Below are 23,070 nucleotides of genomic sequence, written 5' to 3' on the forward strand. Positions count from 1 at the left end.
ACTTGCGTGTGGCATGGAATTCGCTATTCCTCAGCACCAATTCCTTACACGGCTTCCCGCTTGATATACCCCGTACGGAGGCAGTTTATCACAAATTCCGGTAATACTTTGGTCGTCATCTGTTCCAACACAACATCCGGTCAGACCCCACGGTCTCATTTGATCGTGTTGTAAATGTTGTCTTCGATCGGACTAGAAACGGCCGACGAGCAGCGGCTGCTGGTGTTGCTGCAGCTGCTACTGGTAGCGGTGCTGCTTGTGGTGGTGGTGTTGTTGGTAGTATTAGTATTTGCACCGGCCGGATTTAAACACACCGACCCGGCGGCCACACTATCGCACGGTGGTACGTTGATCCGGATGCTGACGAACCGTTTCTCCGGTTGTTGGTGTGCCGGTTTCGGTTTCTGTGGTAATGGTGGCGTTGGACTGGTAGCACCGTTGGCCGCCGCATGCTCGGTACAGATTTCCGCATAAATGCTCTCCGCCGGTACGGAGCTGCTACTGTCCTGGTCGGAATCGCCCGCCTGCAGCACGATCGAGTCCCGCACACTGCTGTACGGCAGATCGTCCAGAATCGTCCGCTCGCTCGCTGCCGTTGATGGTTCCCGCAGGGAAACCGTCTTCGGGCGCTTCTCCTTCATCACCACCATCGATGCCGGGCGGGACGGGGATGTCATCCGTTCCTCCGCCTCATCACACACGCTGTTCATGTAGCGAAGATCCTCGAACGAAAGCACCACCTCACCGCTACTACCATGATTACGATCATGATTCGTTCCACCGCTACGGAATCGATTCTTCAGGGCGCTCTTTTTGCTTCCCGGTAGCTCACTGCCGCCGGACCGATTGCCATTGCCGGCTAGGTGGAGCAGCTGCTGGATGCTGGACGATGATTTGCTGTACTGCTTCGTCTTCACGTGGAACTCGCTGTACAGCTTCTGCGTCATGAACGATTGTTGGTTGGTGCTGTGGCGCAGCGGGAAGAATATGGTGTCTCCGAGCTCGGATGCGGTGAGGACGCTACCATTGTCATCGTCATCATCCAGCGGGCGTCGCATCGCTTCGTCACCGCTGGTGGCCACATGATGGTGCGGTGGCACCAGGTCCGGTTTACTCTTCTGCTCGATGTGCTGCAGTGAGAGACACTTTTCCCGGGCACCGACGCTAGCGACGGAGGAACCCGGATCGTGGCTTACGATCGTACCATCGTCGAAGGTACCGATCCGATCGGTACTGGCCGCACGGGACGAGAGCGAAAGCATACCGAGGGTACCGAACCGCTCCTGGATCAACTTCGACATGTCCCGGTACCGGTCAAGGCTCGTCCGTTTGTCCCACTCATCATCCGCCGATACGGATTCATTCGCACTCGATCGGCTACCGAACCCACGGAACCATCGGCTAGAAGAGGAAGTAGTGGCCGACGTCGCCGTGGCATTCTTGCTCTTACCGTTCGGTGAAGCAAACACTTTCATCTTCTCGCTCCGGTAGCTTGCCATTGGGAGTGAGTGAGGTTCCGCCGCACTCTCCGATCGTCCTCCGAGCGTTCGATCATCCACCAGGCTGTGGTGGTGGTGGTGGTGTTGTGTTTGGTGCAGCGAAGGATGATGATGATCGTCCATTCCGCCCAGCTCTCGACCACCGCATTCGAGACTTTCCAGATCATTTTTACTTAAAAATATGATGGAATCTTCCTTCTCATGGCCGGACCCGTTCCGATCGTTACCACCACCCGAACCCCCACCGAACAGGCGGCCAAACCTTCGAAGCACCTCGGAACCACCCTTGGATTCGTGCTTCCCACCACCACCGCTCGCACTCGAACCAAGGGAACTCGGACCGGTCGTGGTCGTGGTGTTTGACGCTAAGGTTAGTGTTTGCTGCTGCTGTCCAATCGACAGTGCCGTCATTTGCTGCAGCTCGATTGCGTTCGTTTCGTGGTCCACTACCCGGAGGAAGTTGTCGCAGTTGAACTGGCAAAACTTCAGCACGGTCTGGACGTTCGCGTTCAGGAACATGTGCTGCTCGTTCTCGAAACCCATCGTACATTTGGCGAACTTCATCTGGGGCGTTAGGTGCAGCTTGGTTAGCGTCAGTGTCGTCGTTAGCTGTTGCTCATCCAGCGGGCACGCGATCAGGAAGTTCTCCTCGCTGATCTTTGCGATCGTCACGTACTCTGAAGAAAAGAAAGGAAGATCGATGGCATTAGGCACCGAGACAATCGCATTATTGAGTATGCGGGGACATGGTCTTACCAGGTACGGTGGAGGAGTTTGCACCCGTCTGCGGTGAGATGAGCTTCAGGTTCAGCGGTAGACACGGTTCCGACTGCATAATGAACCCGATCCGATGCACACAGTCCCGGCTCAACTGTTTCGGTTTTCGTTGCTGTTGGGTCGGTTGGTTCCCGTTCGTCCCCACGCTACTGCTGCTCGTGTTGTTCCCGTTGAGACTGTGCAGCTGATGGTGGTTGCCAAAGTTGGTGTACTTCTGCAGTACCGGAGCACTATGCTGCTCGATCTCGTAGAACTTTCCTTTGGCGGATAGCGATACGTAGAAGATCTGAGGGGGGGAGGTGTGAAGGGAGAGTAAAAAAATGAAGGACCGTTTTTGAACTCCTCGCAAAAACAGTATCACATACCTGACGATTGTCATCCAACAGCTGCGCGTACTTGCCCCGTTCCTTCTCCCGCCCTCCCACGTTACCGCTGCCAGCCGCCGACGCATCCTTGTGACTAGAGGGCGAGGTGGCCGATTTGTGATCTCCGTCCTGGAACACCGCCAGCAGTCGGTACACCTGGCCCGCCTTGGCCGTCGCCTTCACGTAGTGCGTTTTGTGGCTAAAGTTATCTGTCGGAAGCGAAAGCAAAAGGTGGACGGACTTGCGCCGTTTAGGTACGATTCCGTCGGCATTGTGGCTAATTGTCACCCTACCGTGTGATTCGGTGTACGCGGAAAGGTTGTCCAGCGACAGGAACTTGTACACTTGGTCCCGGACCAGCTGGACGATCGTCGTGTACACGGTTGCCGTCGGTGCGCCCTTGTCGCTGATGAAGGAGAAGTAACCTGGGAAGGAAAAACGCAAAACAAACAAAGAAAACCCGTAAAGTACCGTGTCTCGCTGCCGTACGAACCGTGGGCCCCTCCACCTTGGCGTTCCCACATCGAGCGCTATCGCTTGATTATAGCTTTTCTATTCCCTTTTTCATCTCTGGCCCGGGCCGCAGTTTTTCCCATATTTGCATATCAAAACAGTTAGTGGAGTCAGGGCTAAGCCGGGCCCTTTTTGGTGTGCTTTTTATTATTACTTGCACGCTTGGAACCGTTGCATAGTGGTCAGTTAAAAAGTGACAGATAATTAAAGAATGCATACGAACGATATGACCCCCCCCCCCCACTCGCTTTATTCCCTTCTTCCTCTCCGATGCACCGCAACCCGGGGAATTGTTTCGATTGAGTTATTGCTTTGTGTAGAATCCGTACTGCACTCGGCAAACGAAAACAAAAAAACCGGTAGTCACCTGTTCTCATTGCATAACGATCAGCAGCAGCATGGGATGAATGATCGTGGGATCGTGAGATACGGGATCGTTAAAGACGGTTTTCTTTTTTTTTTTTGGGGGGAACGAAGAAGCACCTAACCTTATTAACATGCAAACTAACTGGGCACTGCTGTACGCTGCAACGCCTGCGAGACGGCGATCGGATCAAATGATCGTGCGGGAGTGGGAGTTGCTGAGACCCGAAAAGTGATTAGGTTAATGACGGACCGATTTGGACCAGTGGTCCAGCGGGTGTTCCCGTCCACAGTAGCGGTAAATGAGTTTGATTTTGGGACATTACGCCCTAACCTGCTATCACGGGGTGTGATACTCCATGTTCGTTATTGGAAGCGTAATTTAAAGGCTTTTTTTTGGAGTAGCAGATATTGGATATCATATTACGACCGAATGATGAAGCACCAGGTCTAGTTATCATACTAAGAAGTATGATGTATGAAGCGAACTGCAGCTAGTCGCAGAGATATAGGAGATATTTAGAGCACCTTTACCGCTTAGTTCAACATCTCAGTCAGAGGATCCTACCATACTAGAGTTATCTAGAACTCAAGAATTCCAAGAATAAACTGTGGAATTTCGAGAAGAATTTTCTAGAAACCTCGGCATACGCTGCGGACATTAACATTGGTTTACGGGTCTTCCTTGCAGCAGAAGATTCAAGAAGCGGATTAAGCTATCGGCGCCTTGCATTAAAGATGAAGAAATAATAGTGATAACCGATCTACTGCAGGATGTCGAATTAATTTTAGCACTCAAAAATGCCTTTGAGTACAGGAACTTTGTCTAAAACTGACGAATATCTCTTTGTCATGTGCAAAAAAGCAGATGATCAGAAGGATGTTTGCGTTTTATAACAGTGGACCTGATGCAATGTTAAAGTACTGTGTATTAGAAGTACTACAGATGAACTGAAGATGAGGTACAGTGGTACAGCGGAGCCTTGATAGATCTAAACTAAGATGTAAGAACCTGTGGCGACCAGAGCATCGTAATTAGCTAAGACACGAAAAAGCGCCACCTAGGCTAAAAAGAGGGTACTAACCAAATTGATAGTTGGGAAGTTTTGCCTGTACAAGACGAATACAATGAGTTCTTTGTTCCTAGGTGAACCCAAACTAGACAACCGGTAGAGCCAGGACAATAGGACAGGGAATCTAAACGAATATGACAAGGAAAACAAAAAGAACACATACCAAAAAAAAAACGGACGAAAATTGGTATAAAAACGGCATCATGTCCGTACCAAAATTCAGTTATCGCTCCGCTCTCCGACGAGAAAGACCTTCTGTTAGTAATCGTTCAACTCTTCGACGAGAAAGTCCTTCTGCTTGTAAACGCTCCGCTCTCCGGCGAGGAAGTTCTTCTGCTAGTAATCGTGTAGTAGGGAAGCAAAGTTGTCTGGGACCTAACTCCCAGCAGTTGGAAGGAAAAATAAATGTAGGTTCCAACTCCGGTTGGAAACTCTAAAAACCGATGGTCGTTAATGTAATCAACCAGAAGTTTGAGAGGCTTGAGAAATCCTATACTCGTTTTCAACTCACCAAAGTACTTTACTCGTAAGTAATTCTTCTAAAGCGTAGAACGCTTCTTATGCATTGATTCTGCAGAAGTCGTATACTTTCTCAGTAATAGACTTTAATGTTAGCTCTACGCAATATCCGAAAAAAAAGCATGCAAAGTACGACCATGGTGCGAGTTACGCCTAGACAAAACAATGCAACACACATCGTACACAATGGTTGTGGGAAATTGGACCAAGAATTCTGCATCTGAAAATACCGCTCATTCCGCACGGTCAGACCTGAGTTTCCCGCCCAACGCCCAAAACGTCTTGAGCGTGCCCCTTCAGTGTGTCGCAGTCCACACTTGTGGGAAACGCTTTGTAGCAGTGCTGTAAAAATTGTAGCTTTTATTTAATGATGTGTTGAAATTACAACCTTCCTACACTTACACTACCACACCAGCATGAAGAAAGGAATGGACATCTACATGCCTTTATCTTTCATTAAATGTAAGTTACATTCCGATTCCGCGTTACCACCAAGAAGGTTGAATAGTCTACAAAAACGACTGAAGTGTTAATAAAAATAATTGTTTAAGGAAGATCACGGTTCTTTGTTCCCTTCCGATCACCGCTCGATCGATGCATATCCGATGTCTACCTCGTCGAAAAGATTGATCGATCAAGATATTAGATCACCCGCACCTTTTATGAATATAAAACCACATTTTGTAGACATCGTGTATCACAGTGAAGTGGTGCTAGACAATGGAAACCCAAGACCGCTTCATCCAAGGCTCAAGTTCATCCCGCCGGTAAGCGGGTTTATGCGGGTCGCATTCGTCGTAAGCTTACTGTCGATGAGTGCGGTACTCACCGTAGCTCAAAATGGACGACATACATTAGTGGAAATGGAGTAAAACTGTTACTTCACCTTTAAGTGTATTAAGTCTGTATCACACCACACTGCTACACTGCGAATTGCAAATTCTAAACAGCACCAAACACACCGTCAACACCGAATCAGATAGTGATCGCACAACAGCTACAATAGACCGGTATGACCGGCATTTTCACGGCATCACAATGCAGCGCCGTACGCTCGAACGGTGCGATCTCGCCGAACGTTTGACAACGTTCCGTACACAAAGCCTCCCGGAACATCCACGAGTGGGAGAAAGAGCGGGAGAGAGAGAGAGAGAAACGAATATGCAGATTACTTCCATCCAGATGTATGCGATGATGGTACGCCGGTGTGCTTCGCCTGCCATGTTTGATTAATGATGACACGGCCCACAGCAAAAGATTCTGATTCTGATACAGTTCCACACGCGCTTCCCTCTCCCATGGTTCTCTCAGTCACGTTTGGTTTCTCTTGCTGATCTGTTTTTGTTGTTGCTGTTGTTGTTGTTGCTATCTCTGTATTGGGCGGTGAGGCGCGGTTGTTGGGGTGTTGATTTTATTCTTCAACCCTTTTCCGTGCCCGGGGCATTCGGATTTTGCCTCCGGCATGCTGATCTAGCCTTAGCAACACATCTACGCTGGACCGCGCGCGCGGCCGGCAAATCGTACGATGCGATAATTGCAATGTTAACGATAGAGAGTTTGACGGTGCACTTTTTAACCTGCCCGCAACACCGAAATGCATCACTAAACAATGGTTTGGCTGGGAGGGAAAAAGGGAAGGTGGTACGGGACGACCGGGAATCTCCACCGTGAGGTAATAAATGATGGTGCCACACACAGCACAAAAGAGAGAGAGAGAGAGAGAGAGAGAGAGAGAGAGAGAGAGAGAGAGAGAGAGGGAGGTGGTTTGCAATTCCACCTTCTAGCGTTGGGCCGATTGGTGCGGGGGGTTGTTCAGCATTCAATTAAAAGTGCATCGTCATATGCACGTGGAAACAGATGTGGTTTTTCTCTCTCTCTCTCTCTCTCTCTCTCTCTCTCTCTCTCTCTCTCTCTCCATCTCTTCCAAAGAGTTTACCAACCCAATACCATTTGCTTACGCACGTACATTTCAGAACACATTCTTCGAAAAGCGTGGGACAGAGACGTTGGGCCCCTCTGTGGAAGGGCTTTTTTTTGTGCTCTTCCGAACCGATGCAATCAGCCCCGTGCGAAACTCCGTGGCCAACGCGGTTTAGGGCATATCGTTGAAGCGATTGATTGGGGTACTCTCTTGGGAGGGGTGGGGGGTGGGGGGTTGTGTTTGTGGTGCATATTAACATGGCCGGTATCTACCATCTTCTGCATCTATTGCAAGAGCACAGATTGGATAGAGAGAGTCCGCATCCCTTTCGAGCCGCCCAATTGTTTTCATCCCCCCCCCTTTCCCACAACCGCATACGAGACAAAAAAAAAAAGGTGCAACAAACCTCTCGGCGTGGCCCGGGTGAAAAAATGCAATTTTCATTGCCACAAACTGAAGAGAAGGTCCCCACCCGCCAGCAGCACGCCTCTCCCACATTCGGCCGGCCAGGCTGAATTATGCAAATACGATCAGGGCGGACGGTTTCCCGCTCGTGCGCCCTCGCAGAGGAACTGTAGCGCGAAGCGTAGAAAATTATTGCGCGAGCGAACGAAACCATTTGCCAAGTTACGCGCGCACCGTGCCGCAATTCGGATACGCGTTAAGAGGCTGGATTTGGGTGAGCGCTTGTTTGCCCATTTTTACTGTTTTGGACCCACGGCTGGCTGGTTGGGTGGGTTCGGTGGAACCGTCGAACCAGCGAAGGTGTGAAAATAAGTGGTGCTACGAGCGTTCATTGACTAAAGACTCGGGGAATGTTGGGGAAGGTGCAAGACAGTGTCAGTCACACCCGAAAAGCAAAGCAGGCGGTGAAAAACGATAATTTCCAAATAGAAAAGATGCTGTGGAGATGCTTTTTTTTGTTGTTGCAAGCCTCTCTTAAAAGGTCTTTTCTAAAGCTTTCTTTAAGAATGGCTGGCAGGTTGTTGGATTTAGTTACTATTAACTGATTAGACATATCTCAAAGCCACTCACTCCATCTTTATCAGAGTCGGTCACGCCTGTTCTAACAAAAAAAAAGTCACTACGGACTGGGTTGTCCGGTATCGTTCTAATGACATGTCTAGCTCGTCGGAGTCAGGCAAGTCAGATTCTTAACACATTATTGAGTTCATCGTATATTTCATGGAGAACTCGTCATTGAAGAGTCTTCCACACATACACCAGGAACTTAATTAAGGTAAAGAATCCTTGAAGTTCTCCTCACTCCGAATCTCGGATGGCCGTTTTTCTAGCGATAGGTTAAAGAGCAGACATTCAAGTTCATCTCTCCCTTGCACTGATCTTTCCCAAAGGGAGCAATAATTTCGGACTATTGCTACTCTCTCTGGCTATGCTATCACATATAAAGGTTGTTGTTGTTGAAAATATTAAAGAGACTTTGAAACATGAGAGTTTCTTTCGTCTCTAAACATATAAAGGTGCTTGAAGTAGATGACATCTTCGCCAGGATCTGCTGAATGATGAAGACGATCTGATCCCAGTGAATTCGAATGTGAGAATTCTTTTTAATAATAACTATTGTATGAATTTGTAGTTTGTCTAAAATTACCCCTAAATATAAATTAGATTTGATACAAACTCGGTAAGTGTGCAGCAGTATCTTAATAGTGGTGGAGAGATCACAACACACCAGCTCTAAGACATGGGGGGATCAAGAATATCTAAGTCCTATTCTAATGTCTTTCCCCAGATAGGAGATCAACAAGAGTCAAGAAACAACTAGAAATAGTAGAGCCTGAATAAGAATCCAAAAACAGCTTTAGTTGAGTGTTGAACCCATGCCGGACGTATCACTTCAACTCCTACTTAACCAGTAGCACCGTTCGACTGACCCTGGCATACGTGATAGCAGAGCATCTTTTCTTCTACAGACGGTATCAAAATTAAGATCGAGATGCAAACAGGCAGCATCTACTGTTAATTAGCTTATATTAAAAAGTTTAGTATAAGGTAGGATTAAAAAAAAAAACTAAAAGTGAAACTCATAAGTATGATGTGCAAGTAACTGCATGGCTTAACCCAGCCCGATGGCGTGTAGTACCTCCTGCGGTTAAAATTATCATACCCGCAGTTAAAATCATTTTGCGTGACCAACGGCTGCGAGTGATTTCGTTTTATCTTGGGACACTCAAACCTAATTAAGTTGATTGAAGCATTCAGCAAAACTTTCTCCTACGCCCGAGAGGCAAGCGCAGCAGCCCGTGTTCGTGCATTTAACAATTTTATATTAAAACAGATTTTAACCATTTAAAACCATTAATCAGTTGCAGTCGGTGTGCTGAACGTAACAACAAGCGCAAAGAAATTGACCTTGTTGGGTTGGTCCACACCCTTTGTCCATGACACAGTGACACACCGAACTTACCGGGGAAATCGTGCGGTATCTTGTAGCCCTTCTTCCGGCTGGTTCCCGCCTTGGTGTTGAACACGTGGTAGCTCCGGTAGCTGCGCATGTACCGGTACAGCAGAAACAGATCGCCCCCGATCGTGCCCGAACCCTTGCCCTTTTTCGACTTGGATGCTTTCGAGCCGCTGCTCGGCCGTTCGGCCGTACTGCTCGATTCTGCCGAACTGGACGAGGTCATCGTTTGATCACCTTGATGGCCACCACCGGGCATCGGCGAGGTGGACGACGACGTGTACGACAGGCGGATGACGCGGGGCAATGAGAATCGCTCGAGAAACTGTTCCGCGAACAGTGGCTCGGTGCTGGACTCGCTGGAGCTCAGCTTCGAACCCTTGCTTTCCCCCGTTGAACAGTCTCCTCCCCCTCCTCCTCCTCCTCCCCCTCCTCCTCCACCGCCACCTCCAACAGAGGACAGTGAGTTGAGCTTGTAGCGAGCCTTTTGACGCAGCAGGGCCGCACTTTCCAGCTCGTTGCGCCGCGCCATCCGTGCGTTCTCAAACTCCGCCACCGAGAACATGTTGGCGCTGGTGTCGTGCGAGTTGAAGCGCCGCAGCTTCGGTTTGTTCCCTTCGCGGCCACCACCCGGGGACAGGATCTGTAGCGGGAGGTTCGTCTGGGAGTTGAAGGTGGAACCGGCAACGAGCGAATTCCCCGCTGGGGTTACTCCTCCACCGGTACCGCCACCCCCGCCCGTACCGCCTCCACCCACGGCCAGGTTCATGTTGTGGCCAATCTTTGCCAGCAGAAACATGGGACTTTGCTTCAGCTTCCCTGCCGCTTTGGACTGTTTGGTGGTAATGGCACCGCCGGCCAGTTGTTGCAGCTGCTGTTGCTGCAGTTGCTGCTGGTGTTGCTGGAGCTGCTTTTGCTGGGCGGCGGTCGGTTTCGGCATGTGCGGGCTCGACTCGATCAACCAGTTCGCCAGGTGGCGCTGCCGCTCGTACTCGATGCTGGCCCGCTGCTGCATGTCGGTCATCTTGAGTGCGTCCGTCATGATCAGTACTGGAACGAGAGGGAGGGGAAAGCAACATGAATTCTCACGTTTACACCATTTATATACCATTGTCACGTGGCAACATTAATCACTTTTGTGTCCGTAGCACTTTCTTCGTCCAGGGCGCACACTATGGAACGAACCGTGGACATGTATGTTTTATTAAATTATTCAATTTGAAGCATTTTTTGAGAGACTTTTTACTAATAGAGCAAGGAAAACGTTAGCGACCCAATATTTTATAATTAAACAAAGAGTTTGGCAATAAACCTCATAAAAGCTCATTATTTGCGGGCAATAGTTTGCTCAATTTTCCAACCCAATGTCCTCGGTGCAACGTGCACACAATGTTCCTTTTGTCGTGTCGCGCCACACTTTCACCAAGTCAGCAAGTACACTTCAAATACCAAAACCCCCAAAGAAAGCAACGCGCAACGTAACCGATGTACTTCCGCATCAAACCTAAGCCATTGGTGGCTTGGTTGCCACTCTTTCGCGGGGGGTTACCCGCCGCAAAAGGACCAAATTGTGCCCCGGAGCAGTGTCCCGGCTGCAAATGGTACTGCACGTTGTCGTGATGATCGTTTGGGGTATAATAAATTGTTGGAAATTTATTAAAATATATTCACGCCACACCTTCGCACCGATCTTAGCCTCACAATCCGATTTCGAGCTTGATTCTAAGATTGGAAATTGCAATATTCCGACATCGGGGCCCGATGCGAGAAAGTGATCCTAATGCGCGATAGTGGAACTGCGTGTCAGTGTCATATTTCGCGCTACGGGGCGATGTTATGGCGTAGATGAATGACAACCACCACCAAACCGAAACAACACCACGGTTAGATTTTTAGGACACACAGAACATGCAAAAATAGGCGAGGAAAGCTAGACGCTAAAGGATAAACGCTGTTTTAAGGCCACCTTCCTGGGGCTGGCGGTGTCGTACCACTGACATTTATGCATTACTGGCAGAGTGAGTGGAAATTCTTCACTCCCCAATTAAGCCTTTGCAACGACGGCAACACGACGGAATTGAGCCGTCACGTTTTATGGGCGTTTGTGTTTGTTTTGTCGCATCGCATTGGGTTCGCTAATGTTTCAGGAAAGCATTCTTGGAGGTCGCTTATACTTATGCCGTGAAAGTATTTTTACACGATGTCGTAAACACGAGTTTCAGAGACTTTCCACATGTTCTTCCAGTCACAGTCACTGATGTTTAGTTTAATAATTGACTTTAACTTCAGAAAAAACAAACACAACACAAAAACGTCACTTCACAGAGTCGTTGCATTCATCCCTTAATTGCACATTACTCTGAGCTCATTCTAACTGAGAACACTTCGCGCTGATAGAATACCCCCTTACGCTTCGTATCGCCGGTTGCGATGGCCTTGAAGAAGGACGCATGTTTCTTGCGCTTCGTTTCCAGATTCACCAACAGCACCACGTGCATTGCTTAAACGGGACGGGGCGTTGTGGGCGCTTTCGGACCACACACCACCACGAACTCACGACACTGACTGACCACCGGTGCAGTACTACCGATCCTGACTAGCCGCGTTTGCGAGCCGCAAACAAAAAAAAAAAACACTACGCAAAACGGGGCGGCGCGCGCATCTTGTTGCTTTCGTTTGCAAATTTATTCACGCGCTCGTTTCGCGGACCATCGGAGCCTCCTCTCTCCCCCCGTCTATCTTCCCCAACAGGGCAGGGTGCCGCGTTTTCCTCTCGGCCCTTTTTTTTCGGAAACCCAGTGCCGGTTGTTAGATGCGCAAACTTGGTACACACCGCGAACGGAAAGGGTGGCCCCGATTTTCAGTGGGTTATTATTTAGTTGGTTAATTTTAAGCAATCAAGCTAATCATTTTTCTTTCGCTCATTTTCGCCCAATCGCGACCTTCAAAAGGAAAGGCGAGTGGAAATTGATATGGTTGATCGGAACATCGATCGTGATGCTTTCAAACCGCGGCTTAATAGTTACACTTTACACCCCGTACCCGATGGTTGTTCGCTTTAGGGGTGGTTTGGTTGCAAAGATGAGCTTGAAGGAATTAACAAACAAACAAACAAACAAAAAACCCATCCTAAACCTCAATTCTTCCATTATCGAAGACATACTTTTCAAATGACTAAAAGCCTTCGTGAGTGAGCTCGGTGAGTGGACAAGTGGATTGGGTGTTAAGAAAGCCTTAAATTCCGTTAAATTGTTTCGTTATTATACAAACACGGATTACAATGTAAGCAACAAAAACGCGGGTTTTCTTTCTGCGAGGAAAAGTCATTTTAATTTATTAACAAAAAAAATCAGTTTTTCATTAACAAATCGATTTTAAGAAATCGTTTGAAAAAATATTGAACGTAAATTTGATTGCTTCACTTGCTCAAGATGCGAATCGGTTTCCTTTTATTTTCGCGTTAGAAAGAAGTTAAGCCACCCTTTTCGTGAAGCGCAGGGAAATAAAAGACTCAATCACAGAATGGATGATTCACCGCACCTTTCGTTGCAGTTGCATATTGCACCCAGCGTGACCGCCGTTTTGCGGCTTTTGCTTTCGTCAGTACGGTTTGCTGGCCCACCACCAGCATGTTTTTCCTTTTTCCATAAGAAAAAACACGCGGTAAAAAAAAAACAACCTTCAGGCCAACGTTCATCGCGGCGGCGCTCAGTTTGCAAAACCCCATGGCGCCCAGCCGAATGATCGGCTGCATCAAATGACGATTCAGTTCCACGTGGTTTCGGGTGGGTAAAACGCAGTAAGACGCACACGGACACGGAGGAGCAAAAAAAACTGCATTAATTGCACATTTTTATTGCGACTCCACAAATCGTGTCTCGTCTGTGTGAAGGAGGCGCACTCGGCGAATCGAATTACGAATCGTTCCGCGAAGGAGTGGACAGAGGCGCGAAAGAGCGTGGGGGTAGGGGAGGTAATATTGAAGATGTAGCAAGTTGATACTAAGGGGACCACCCCGAAAATGGAGTCCGATAGTGTGGACCATTTACCAACAAAAAAAATGAAATTGTCATTTGTCGGAGTAAAGCGTGCGCAAAAGTCGCCACACACCAAACCGCGCCAACAAGGTGTTAGAAATAAATAGTTTCCCTTTCACCGGGTTGGTGTGTAGTTCCATTTGCTTTCCCGCCGGAGGAATTTGCACCGATGTATCATTTACTTAAAGAGCGTTGTGTTTGTTTTTATTTTCTTTTCGATTTGCGCGTGCTTTGCAGCGTGATCGAATTCCGCACCACATCGATGCATAATGCATGCCCCGTACTGCCGAACTTTTGTTTTTGCCGTTGGTGCCGCTGTTTGTGCAACGTGCGCACGCACGAAAGTCCCAGCAGGGCGGTAGTGATGCGAAGATGATTTATGTTTTTTTTTACAAAGGTGAAAATTGCAAATGCGCTCACTTTTTTTTGGCTTAGTTTAAACAGTTAGATTTCACCGAGCGTTCAGGTGAGGGTTTTTATGGTTTTTAATTTAAAATTTTGCGATATTATTGTTGACGTTTACATTATGTTTACTTATGGGAAAATAGTTTGTAGCAGACTTTGTATACAAATGTACAAACTAGTGTAGTGATTAATATTTTTGTTTTAAACGAGTCACTCTTATGAATCTTTCGTGAGGAGTCATTCCAATCAGACTCTCAAAAGCTGAGAGGAGAGCTGGAGATAACAAATCTTAGACGATTTATGGATCTTATAGGATTCATAAATCTTCTGAATAGAGATTTCGATTCATTCATTCAGTTCAAAGATTCATTCTGATTCATGATTCACCCAACACTAGCACAAACGATATGCTGCGTTTCTCATTTAACACTAGCACTACCAAGCGTTTGAAGTGTTTTTTGTCGATGGGTTACACTTTAAAGAATTTCAAAGGGCCAGAAATTGTTTTCTTAATATAGAAAAACATTGTGAAATTATTAATCCATATTAAGAAAAGATATTTTAAACCCAAACAAAAATAGAAAACGTACCAGCCAAAATTACTGATTCGGTAGTTCTAGTGTTAAGGAGGTAGTACACTCTAAAAAAAAGATGACTTCTGGGATGTTTATTCTGTCATTAATGGGTACAAACATTTATGTTTTATGCCCTACACTGGGAAACTCCTTTGGTGCTTACGACAGATTAAAAATGGCTCCCCACACGTCAACTTGCTAATCGGCGGACATTGTTGTAGACGCAACGTTGAAGTTAGAATAACATCATTATGTTTACTATACCTCTCGATAAGTTTTCTGTCATCGTACGTAGCGTTTTTTGATTATGTGGAAAAATAAAGAAATGATAATTCAATTTCCAAACTATAACCTTCAACCACTACACTACCCGTTTATTACTAAGAAGGCATAGAATTGCGCCTGAGGTATGCAATTTGCATAACAAAATTGCTTCATTTACAGCTGTGAAACAAATTTGACCAGTACTTTTTCGCAGTAATGAAATTTTATAAGCAAAAATAAGCATTCAATTACTCTAATGAAATAAAGTAGATGAGAAAAAAAACTTCGCGTGTTTAAAATTCGATAACCAACAAACACCTGCGTCCTACGAAAGCAAATATTCTTTCCATTTTGACCTTTTATTGAGGGTCCCTTTAAAACCATGCTCCACGCCATGCGTGGCAGAAGTTATCCTGATCTGTCCCGGACGCTAAGGACTCGGGCAGGATCTCGATTACCGCAAACACAACCAGCGTGTGATGAACGATTCGTACGCGTTGATTAACGATCACACGCATCTAGTGCACACGCGAATAGGGCCGCATGCATTTCAATGCAACCCCCTTCATCCTTTGCTACACCCACCGCACCGCACACGGGCCGATGCCCATCTGCATCCACATCTAATGAATGGCCAATTAGAGGAAAGCACTAAAAGGTAAGCCTTAGCTGTCGTACGGCACACACGAACGGCAAAAGGGTATCTCTCTCGCAGTCGTTGTCTCGTTACATGGGCCGCCCAGATGCAATTCATCAGCGTGAAATGTGATCGTGTACCGCGCCACAAGGAACAAAGCTCGGGGCGGAAGAGCTTGCAGTTGAAGGTGGGCCGTGGTCACCAAACTCGCCCCCCAATCACCTTTTCGCGGGGGATCGTTGCAATGGAAGAAAGAAAATGATGAACCATTTGCAACTAATGAGCCCTCATTCATTCTATCCTTTTCCTTCCTTGACTATTCTGTGCCGTTGTGATGAATCACGCACCGTGGTCGTGGTTGTGGTCGATGCATTTCGTTGCATTTTCTATCGGTGCGTATTAATCATGGCATTCGCCATCATAGTTTATGATGATAAGCCCGCTGGCAAGTGAAAATGCATCTCCCGAGGTAGGAACGCCAATGGAGTGTCTCTGCGTGCTTACTTCTTCGCTCTTTTTTTTTTTATTATCTCAAATGCAATAAAATGCACTCGTTGGCGGTACCCACGAGAGCATGATGATGATGATGATGAACGGTTCGGTTCGTGACGCTTGGTACAGTGCGAATTGTGATAAACCGAATGGTATCGATTTTTGTTATGTTTTGCTTGTTACAAACAGCGCAATTAAAGCCTTTATCGCACGCTTAGTAAGCTTATCGGGAAGGATTTATTCGTTTGTTATGGTCAGACGCAGCAAACCACTGTCCACTGTCGGTATAATGATGCGAAAATGAAGCTCTGTTCCCCGGCACATGCATAACATGTTCGTTTCACAATTCGCAATCTTAAAAGCTTATTGATTTGGTGCTTATGGGAGTGATGGACCACGCCGGATGATAAAATGCAATGGTTTGCGCGTTGATGAATAAATCATTGCACGGTTTCGCTTTCAAATGCCCATGTGTCCCATCCACCGGTACATGCACGCAATTTTGGCGCAATTGGCGCAAAAAACTTTCCATTTCGAACCGAAGGTAGGACGGCAACAATGTACAAAGTGAGGGATAAAATTTACATAAAAACAGATAAGGCCCCCGATATGTATGTGGGTGCTAGGTCGAATACGAAAAAAAAATCGCATCATACGGTGGCCAGACGTGCAGGAATTGTTTGTGTTTTGGGGCAAATTTATGTCCGTGCGTTCACCCGTGTGTGTGTGTGTCATCATGTGAACATGATGAGACAATAGTGTTACGATAACTTAAGGGGTGGTAACTACTCAGAAGCTCCATCGAAAAGGTAATTTGCGTGTTTTTTTAGAAGGAAGGCCACTTAATCGACTTAGCAAGGAGTATATTCATGAACAGGTACGGACATTTTAAGTTATGAGAGCAAATAAATTGTTTAGAGAGGAAAAAAGCTTACATATCTTACTTATTGAGGCATTGTGGAGAAATAGAGGGCTTGCTATAGCCACTGGTGTTTTGTCAAAAATTCACGAAAGCTAACCTAAGGGGCTAAGGGGAACAAGAATTTCTGGTCAGTGAGGTATAAAGCATGTGTATCCTAAGGCTTTTTAGCTCCAACTTTTTTTTATAATTTCCCCAAGCATTTTAGTAGATTTATCTCTTACCCAATCCAGTTCAACTTGACAAGAATCTAAAAATTTACCAACTTTATCACTAGAACTGGAAAACCCTGCAATCCTGGATGCGAGATACAATTTCATATTTGATCTTCAAACGTTTATGAGTTCTCCTGAATGTCTTTCAAAAACATATTAGCAGATCCATCTCAACACATTCTTGGTTAACTTGAAGAGAATTCAGAGATATCTCCAGCTTTACCACTTGAACTCAAAAATGTTATGTTGGATGTGCGATATAATCTTCAATATTTGAGTTATATTATGCAGTTTATAGAACTTATATTAGCATATCTATCTTAACACATTCCAGTTTAACTTGAAAACTATTCGGAAATATTTCCAAAGTTATCACCAAAACTGGAAAGCCCTGTAATATTCGTTGCGATATAATCTTCAACACTTAGTTTCTAGATCTCTTGTATATCTTTCAAGTTTACTTAGCAGATCTACTTCAAAACGTTCCACTTCAACTTGAAAAGTACTCCAAAAATGGAGCTTATTGCAAATCCAAATCCAAAAATTCAACTTATAGCACTTGAACAAGGAATTTCTGTATTCTTGGTTGCAATGTAACCTTAAACATTTATGCTTCAATGTGTGGTTTAACGATCTTGCCTATATCTTCCAAGCATATTACAAGAAATTAACATATTGATCTCAACAAATCTCAGTTTAACTTGAACAAAATGCAGAAATATCTCCAATTTTATTACTTAAACTCGAAATTCCTATAATTCCGGATGCGGCGTAACCTTCTGTATTTGATATTTCTTCGATATTTAGTTTTTTGATCTCTCATATACCCTCCATAGCATAGAAGCGTAGCTTGACGATCGAGCGACAAGCATTGATGAATCAAAAACATCACGTTGACGAAGAGTTGAATTTCTCCAAGTGAAAGACATATTTGTTGGCAGTATGGGAAACAAAGCAGTTCGTTTTTTCCTGTAGTGTTTATTAAAAAAGCCAATACTTTGACTCATTTTTGTGCTACCCATCATTTAAATACAAAAATCCTGTATAAATTAAGCAAAAAATCCAACAATATTTTTAAGTTAGTTAGAAACCGATAAAAAAAAACCTTCATCACCGCTGCATGGTCATCGTCCATTCTGTCCCGTGTCAAACTGACCAGGACAGAAGGGTGTATTTAATTTAATGGGTGGCACGCGTGAGAATGTTTTTCCACACATCAACCATCTAGTACAACACAACACTGAGCCCCAACACTCGCTGTCCATCTTCGTGGTTTCGACCCCCCCCTCCACCTCCCCCCCACCAAAAGCAACACTTTCACTTTCGCGTTCGATTCTGCACCCTCAATTCATCAATCATCATCATTTACATAACCTCCCCCAAAAATCAATGCCTCCAATGAGGCCGGTTTCATTTCTCCACGCCATGGTGAAGGACCCCACTTTGTGTGTGCGTGTGTGCGCGTACGAATATCTTACTTTGGAGCTTTCTGCTCTCTTTATTGGACTCATTGTGCGCATAATATTGCGCTTACAATTTGCAACAACAACGGCTACAACAATGAATTTTTCTCGCGCACTTAACAATTGACATGCATCTTTTTGCTTTTGGGGAGGTGTCCACACGGGTCCCCATCACAAGTGGATTGTTTATTTATTTTGGTGTGTTGTTTTTTTTTTATTGTTGCTCTCTTACGGTAATTCAATTTAGCAGTAAGGCAGCAATTATCTCCCCCATTCCTTCTCTGGAAGTCGAGCAAAAAAAAGAAATATATATATGCATGCTTTAAGATGCTTTTCTTTATCCATCATCATTTGCACTCCGAATGAGACATCACTCGACGTTCGGCGGTTCGGCCGGGCGCACACTTTCGCCCACTCCCGGATGCTGCAGGCCACCGCCTGACATCATTATGCGGAGGGCGCAGCGAGTCGAGTTTGAAGGTGCTACAATTATATCATAATTAGACGCTTGCCATCATCGTCCAACCGCCGGCACGATGGCATCATTGGCGGGTGAGCTAATTTGAAAGCTCTCGCGGGGGCTCCATTAAGAAGAGGAACCCCACTTTTCATCTGTTATGCTGGCCCGGCGTTATGCATGTGTATGTGATGTTGGAAAGCAAATATTTCTTTTAAAAACACAACAAAATACGGCCACTGTTCGGTGGTTGTGAGCATTAGCTGGGAGAGTGATTATGCTAATACACTCTTAAACAAATCTTCTCCTAAAAAGCGCCAAATACTTTCGCTTCGCAACACATCTCCCCCCCACCCCCCCAGACGATGGAGGAAAGGCGCGTTTTCACTGTGCAGATAATTGCAGCTGCATAATTACAAACCGCGAAGGCGGACAGATACAAACGCACCAACGTACGGTCAGGTCCGATGACAACAGCGCGCAGTGATAATACGCGAGCAACCATATGTAAGCAAAACGTGAGTCGCCGTCGCGCGTTCGGATCGGATCGGTTGCAGGACGATCATAATCGCATAACCGTATCGAAATGCTTTCCCGTCCGCGCCGAGAATACGATCGCGATAAAACCTCGAAGAGGCGACGAAAAGCGGAAATGATTTCGAGCCGTGCGAGAGGCGAAAGTGCACCAGCAGCACACCGGGCTTTGCAAAAAGAGGAGGAAAGTTGTTTTCAATTTGGTGCACACGTTGCGTAAGCCGGACCTTCTCCTCGCGATCGCGGAGTTTTGTTTGATTGGTTTGCGGTGCGTGGTTTCCAATGCAATGGCCGTAGGTGTCGGGTGTTGGAAATTCTACTTGTCTACATCCGATGCCGAGAAAATAAGGAGGAGCGGGCAACTAATAAGCTCATGCATTACGGTGTTTTGTTATTGTAGTACGATCGAGTGCCGTTTTATGTTTACGGAAAGATTGCGATGTTGTTTGTTTTGGGATGGTTTCAAATTTGAAAACTTATTTACGACTGTCGAAAACCGACCTTTATTGTTATTTGAGTTCCCGAAGAAGGGTCGGATTTAGCTAGAACCATACGAACAACAAGATCATGTTGCTTAAATTCCGGCCTCAAAGTAAGAAGTGAGCTAGAAGTGTACAATTTTCCACCGCATGACATGATATATTGAAGGATCATATTTAATTTTAATTATGCAATTTTAAGAAGAAGGTTCAAACTCCTTTCTATGTAATTAAATGAGTTGGTTTGTGGTTTCAAACATCGTACCGTAGCAAGCTTTTATATATATGATCCGACTTCAAGCGATGCTATCGATCAAATAGTCAAAAAGGGTAATGCGAGACTTAAGCATCTCGTCCGATCTGGGTTCAAATCCCAGATAGGACCTTATCTCTCGACATACGTAAAATTGATTTTTCCAAGGGAAAAAATACTTAAAACGATTTGAATTGAGTTGTTTGAAGTTTTTGTAACATGATATAGTAAGGGACAGCTCTCTCAACTCTGGAAAAAGCGCTTCCGGACAATTCATAGTGTGTAATCCGATCAATATTTTACAACCTATAAAACTGATAAGTTCCGCCTTCTTGATTCGACGCTGTGTCCTTATCGTGATCGAACCCCTTGTCAACGAACAGAAAATCAAAAAATCAGCTCCGTGTACGATCGTTGCTGATCAAATGTCACACAAATGAACGATTCAGGCGAAAACATAAAAACGTGCGACGCCCGGTGACGCGCACTGTGCCCAAGTGCAGGAGCGGACTCATCGTCTGCTGCTCCAGTTCCAGCCGAATGCGGCAAGATTAATGGGGTAATAAAATGTTTTAATTGTTTCAGGCATGTCGTTTTTTTTTTGCTTTCCTTTGCGCTTGCGATCACTCTCCTGTGAAGATCGCGTAGCCTCCCGCAAGCACAGCCGCGCGCAGTACCATGTGGTGCGCAGATTTCATTTTCTTGTGGCAACATCGACAGAGAAGGTGACGCCTTTAGGTTGTGAGTTCGACATGGATTGCTTTTTTTTGTTGCTGTTTGAAATTCCAAACAACCGCAGCTGCCGAGAAGGAGGACCGTAAGTTGGTAATGATTACCATCGGTTTTCGGAAACCATCGGACGGGTGAATCTGCCCGTTATGATTGGTGGAGTAGACTCTTTCGTTGTGTTACACAAACCAAGCTGTTAGTTTGCCAGCGTAACCCTTCCGACAGCTGACATTTGTCCCTTCGCGGCAACCACCTTCACCTTCACTGCTGTCGATAAACACTGCAACAAAAGCAGCCTCTGTAGATCGACGGCAGACTGCGGCTTTATTTTAATGATTCTGCATGGCAGATTCGTAAACCGGTGCCCTAAACCGACACTCGAAGCGTACGATTTATGAAGCAGTTAATGAAAATAAAGCATGTCGCACGGTGCAGTTACCACATCGCCGCATCCGAAAGCTGCAGCAACATGCGCTAATCACTTGACGAACATGTGTGAAATGTAGCGTGGCAAAAGTTTGTGGCGTTTGTTTGACACAAAAAAAGAGGACAGAAGTAGCGAGATTCCCCGGAGAATCTATCCACAAAATGAAATGCTGTTAATGCCGGTAGCTAGGTTTCTTATTCAACGTTGATTGAACCTAATCCGAATTGATCGATCTGATGATATGGGGTTTTGATTGCGAAATGGTTTGTTGGCGGTTTTGCAGGTGAAGGTCTTTGCGAATGAGGATGGGTTTGACGAACACTTAAGTCAGAATGAATGTACATTTTGCTCTGATTAGTCGAAGGTTAGGCAAGCGATGTGAGAATTCTACCGATAGACGGCTGTCTAAATTGGTTTACTTTAGTCTTAAAAATTTCAATCATGATAAGCATCGAATGCATTCGCTTGACCATTACGTAGCGAAAAGCTCACACCAAATCCGTAGCCACCGAATTGAAATGTCAAGCGAGTGATCTCGCGCAATGCAACCCAATCGAAGGCACCGAAAGCTTTAAACGCCCTCCGGGATCGAACGCTGCCCAGGCCAGGCATTTCCTTACCAATGTTGCGACGAGACAGTCGAAGGTCGTCGCCATGTGTTGCCTGCCACCGTCACCGCCACCACCACCCCCCGGGAATGATTTATGGCCATTGTGGACCACCGGTTCGTTTCTCGTCTCGGGGTTTATACCACGGGTTTGGACTCGTACAACGTCCCCAAGCAAGCAAAAGAAGGCTTGCCGGGGTGTAGTATGTGAAGATATCTATCCCGCTAGGATCCGACCGATGACCTATCGACCTTTTTGCAGCTAATTTGGTCTAGCGGTGTGGCCGTATCGAAAACTGGACCATCGGAGATCGGACACTGCTTGGGTTGCAAATGGGAAAAGGTTGCGATCCAACAACACTGATCCGTACGTACGTGATCGTACCGCAGCGAGGACGCGAGTTAGAAGATGCACGACGCAATGTTCGCATATTGGAAACGGGTAATATTCAGCGACGCCTTCGTGGGCCGGTTGTGGGGAACGGTGAAGCGACACACCTATATTCCAGCAAATCTACCACGCCCTGCAAAGTATGCTTGATGACTAACTTTGCAACACATTATTGCGCAAAACGACACGGCCAGAACATCGGCTCATCGGCGAATGTCTTGAAGATATTGACGAGGGTGTTCTTTTTTTTTGTGCGCTCTCTTTGGATTTTATGGACACTTACTTTTACCTTTCGTAACCGTGCTGAAGCAAACCATTTTCGTCTCCGTGGAGAATAACAGCAACAGCACAAAAAAAAACCTCTTAGAAGCGATAATTATGCTTCATAAATATATCAAAGCGAACCAACGTTCGCCAGCCCGTAGAATAATCTCAAGTCTCAATCTCCACCACACACACACACACGGTTCAGGGTGGGTTTTGTGCAAATGTTGTGCGCACCGCTCGGACGATTTGTTGCACAATGTCACGTCAGCAGGAAGCAGACCTTGGGTAGCGTTCTCGTCCATAGGGACCACCCTCACACCGCGGGGCCAATTTCAAACCATTCTGGCCGCAGTTTGATGTGCAGCATGTACAATTTCATGCTTGGCGTCGCGCAAAGTAAAGGTGACACAATGCTTAACTGTAGGAGAAAAAAAAGGAAATAAATCCCTCCGCACCAAAGCACCGCC

At 46.1% G+C, this 23,070-nt stretch overlaps 1 protein-coding gene across 1 annotated transcript; it reads right to left on the reverse strand.

The window, feature by feature from the left end:
* Positions 1–155: 155 nt before the first annotated feature.
* Positions 156–11,950, reverse strand: LOC128711676 (uncharacterized). The gene is made up of 6 exons (XM_053806559.1): positions 11,863–11,950; positions 9,459–10,502; positions 2,935–3,066; positions 2,642–2,850; positions 2,256–2,562; positions 156–2,176 (listed from the first exon to the last, which is right to left on the reverse strand). The coding sequence occupies exons 1-6, from the start codon at positions 11,948–11,950 to the stop codon at positions 156–158; spliced, it is 3,801 nt and encodes a 1,266-aa protein (XP_053662534.1).
* Between the last annotated feature and the right edge of the window lie 11,120 nt (positions 11,951–23,070).

Source organism: Anopheles marshallii, chromosome 3, assembly GCF_943734725.1.
Source record: "Anopheles marshallii chromosome 3, idAnoMarsDA_429_01, whole genome shotgun sequence".
Taxonomy (NCBI): domain Eukaryota; kingdom Metazoa; phylum Arthropoda; class Insecta; order Diptera; family Culicidae; genus Anopheles; species Anopheles marshallii.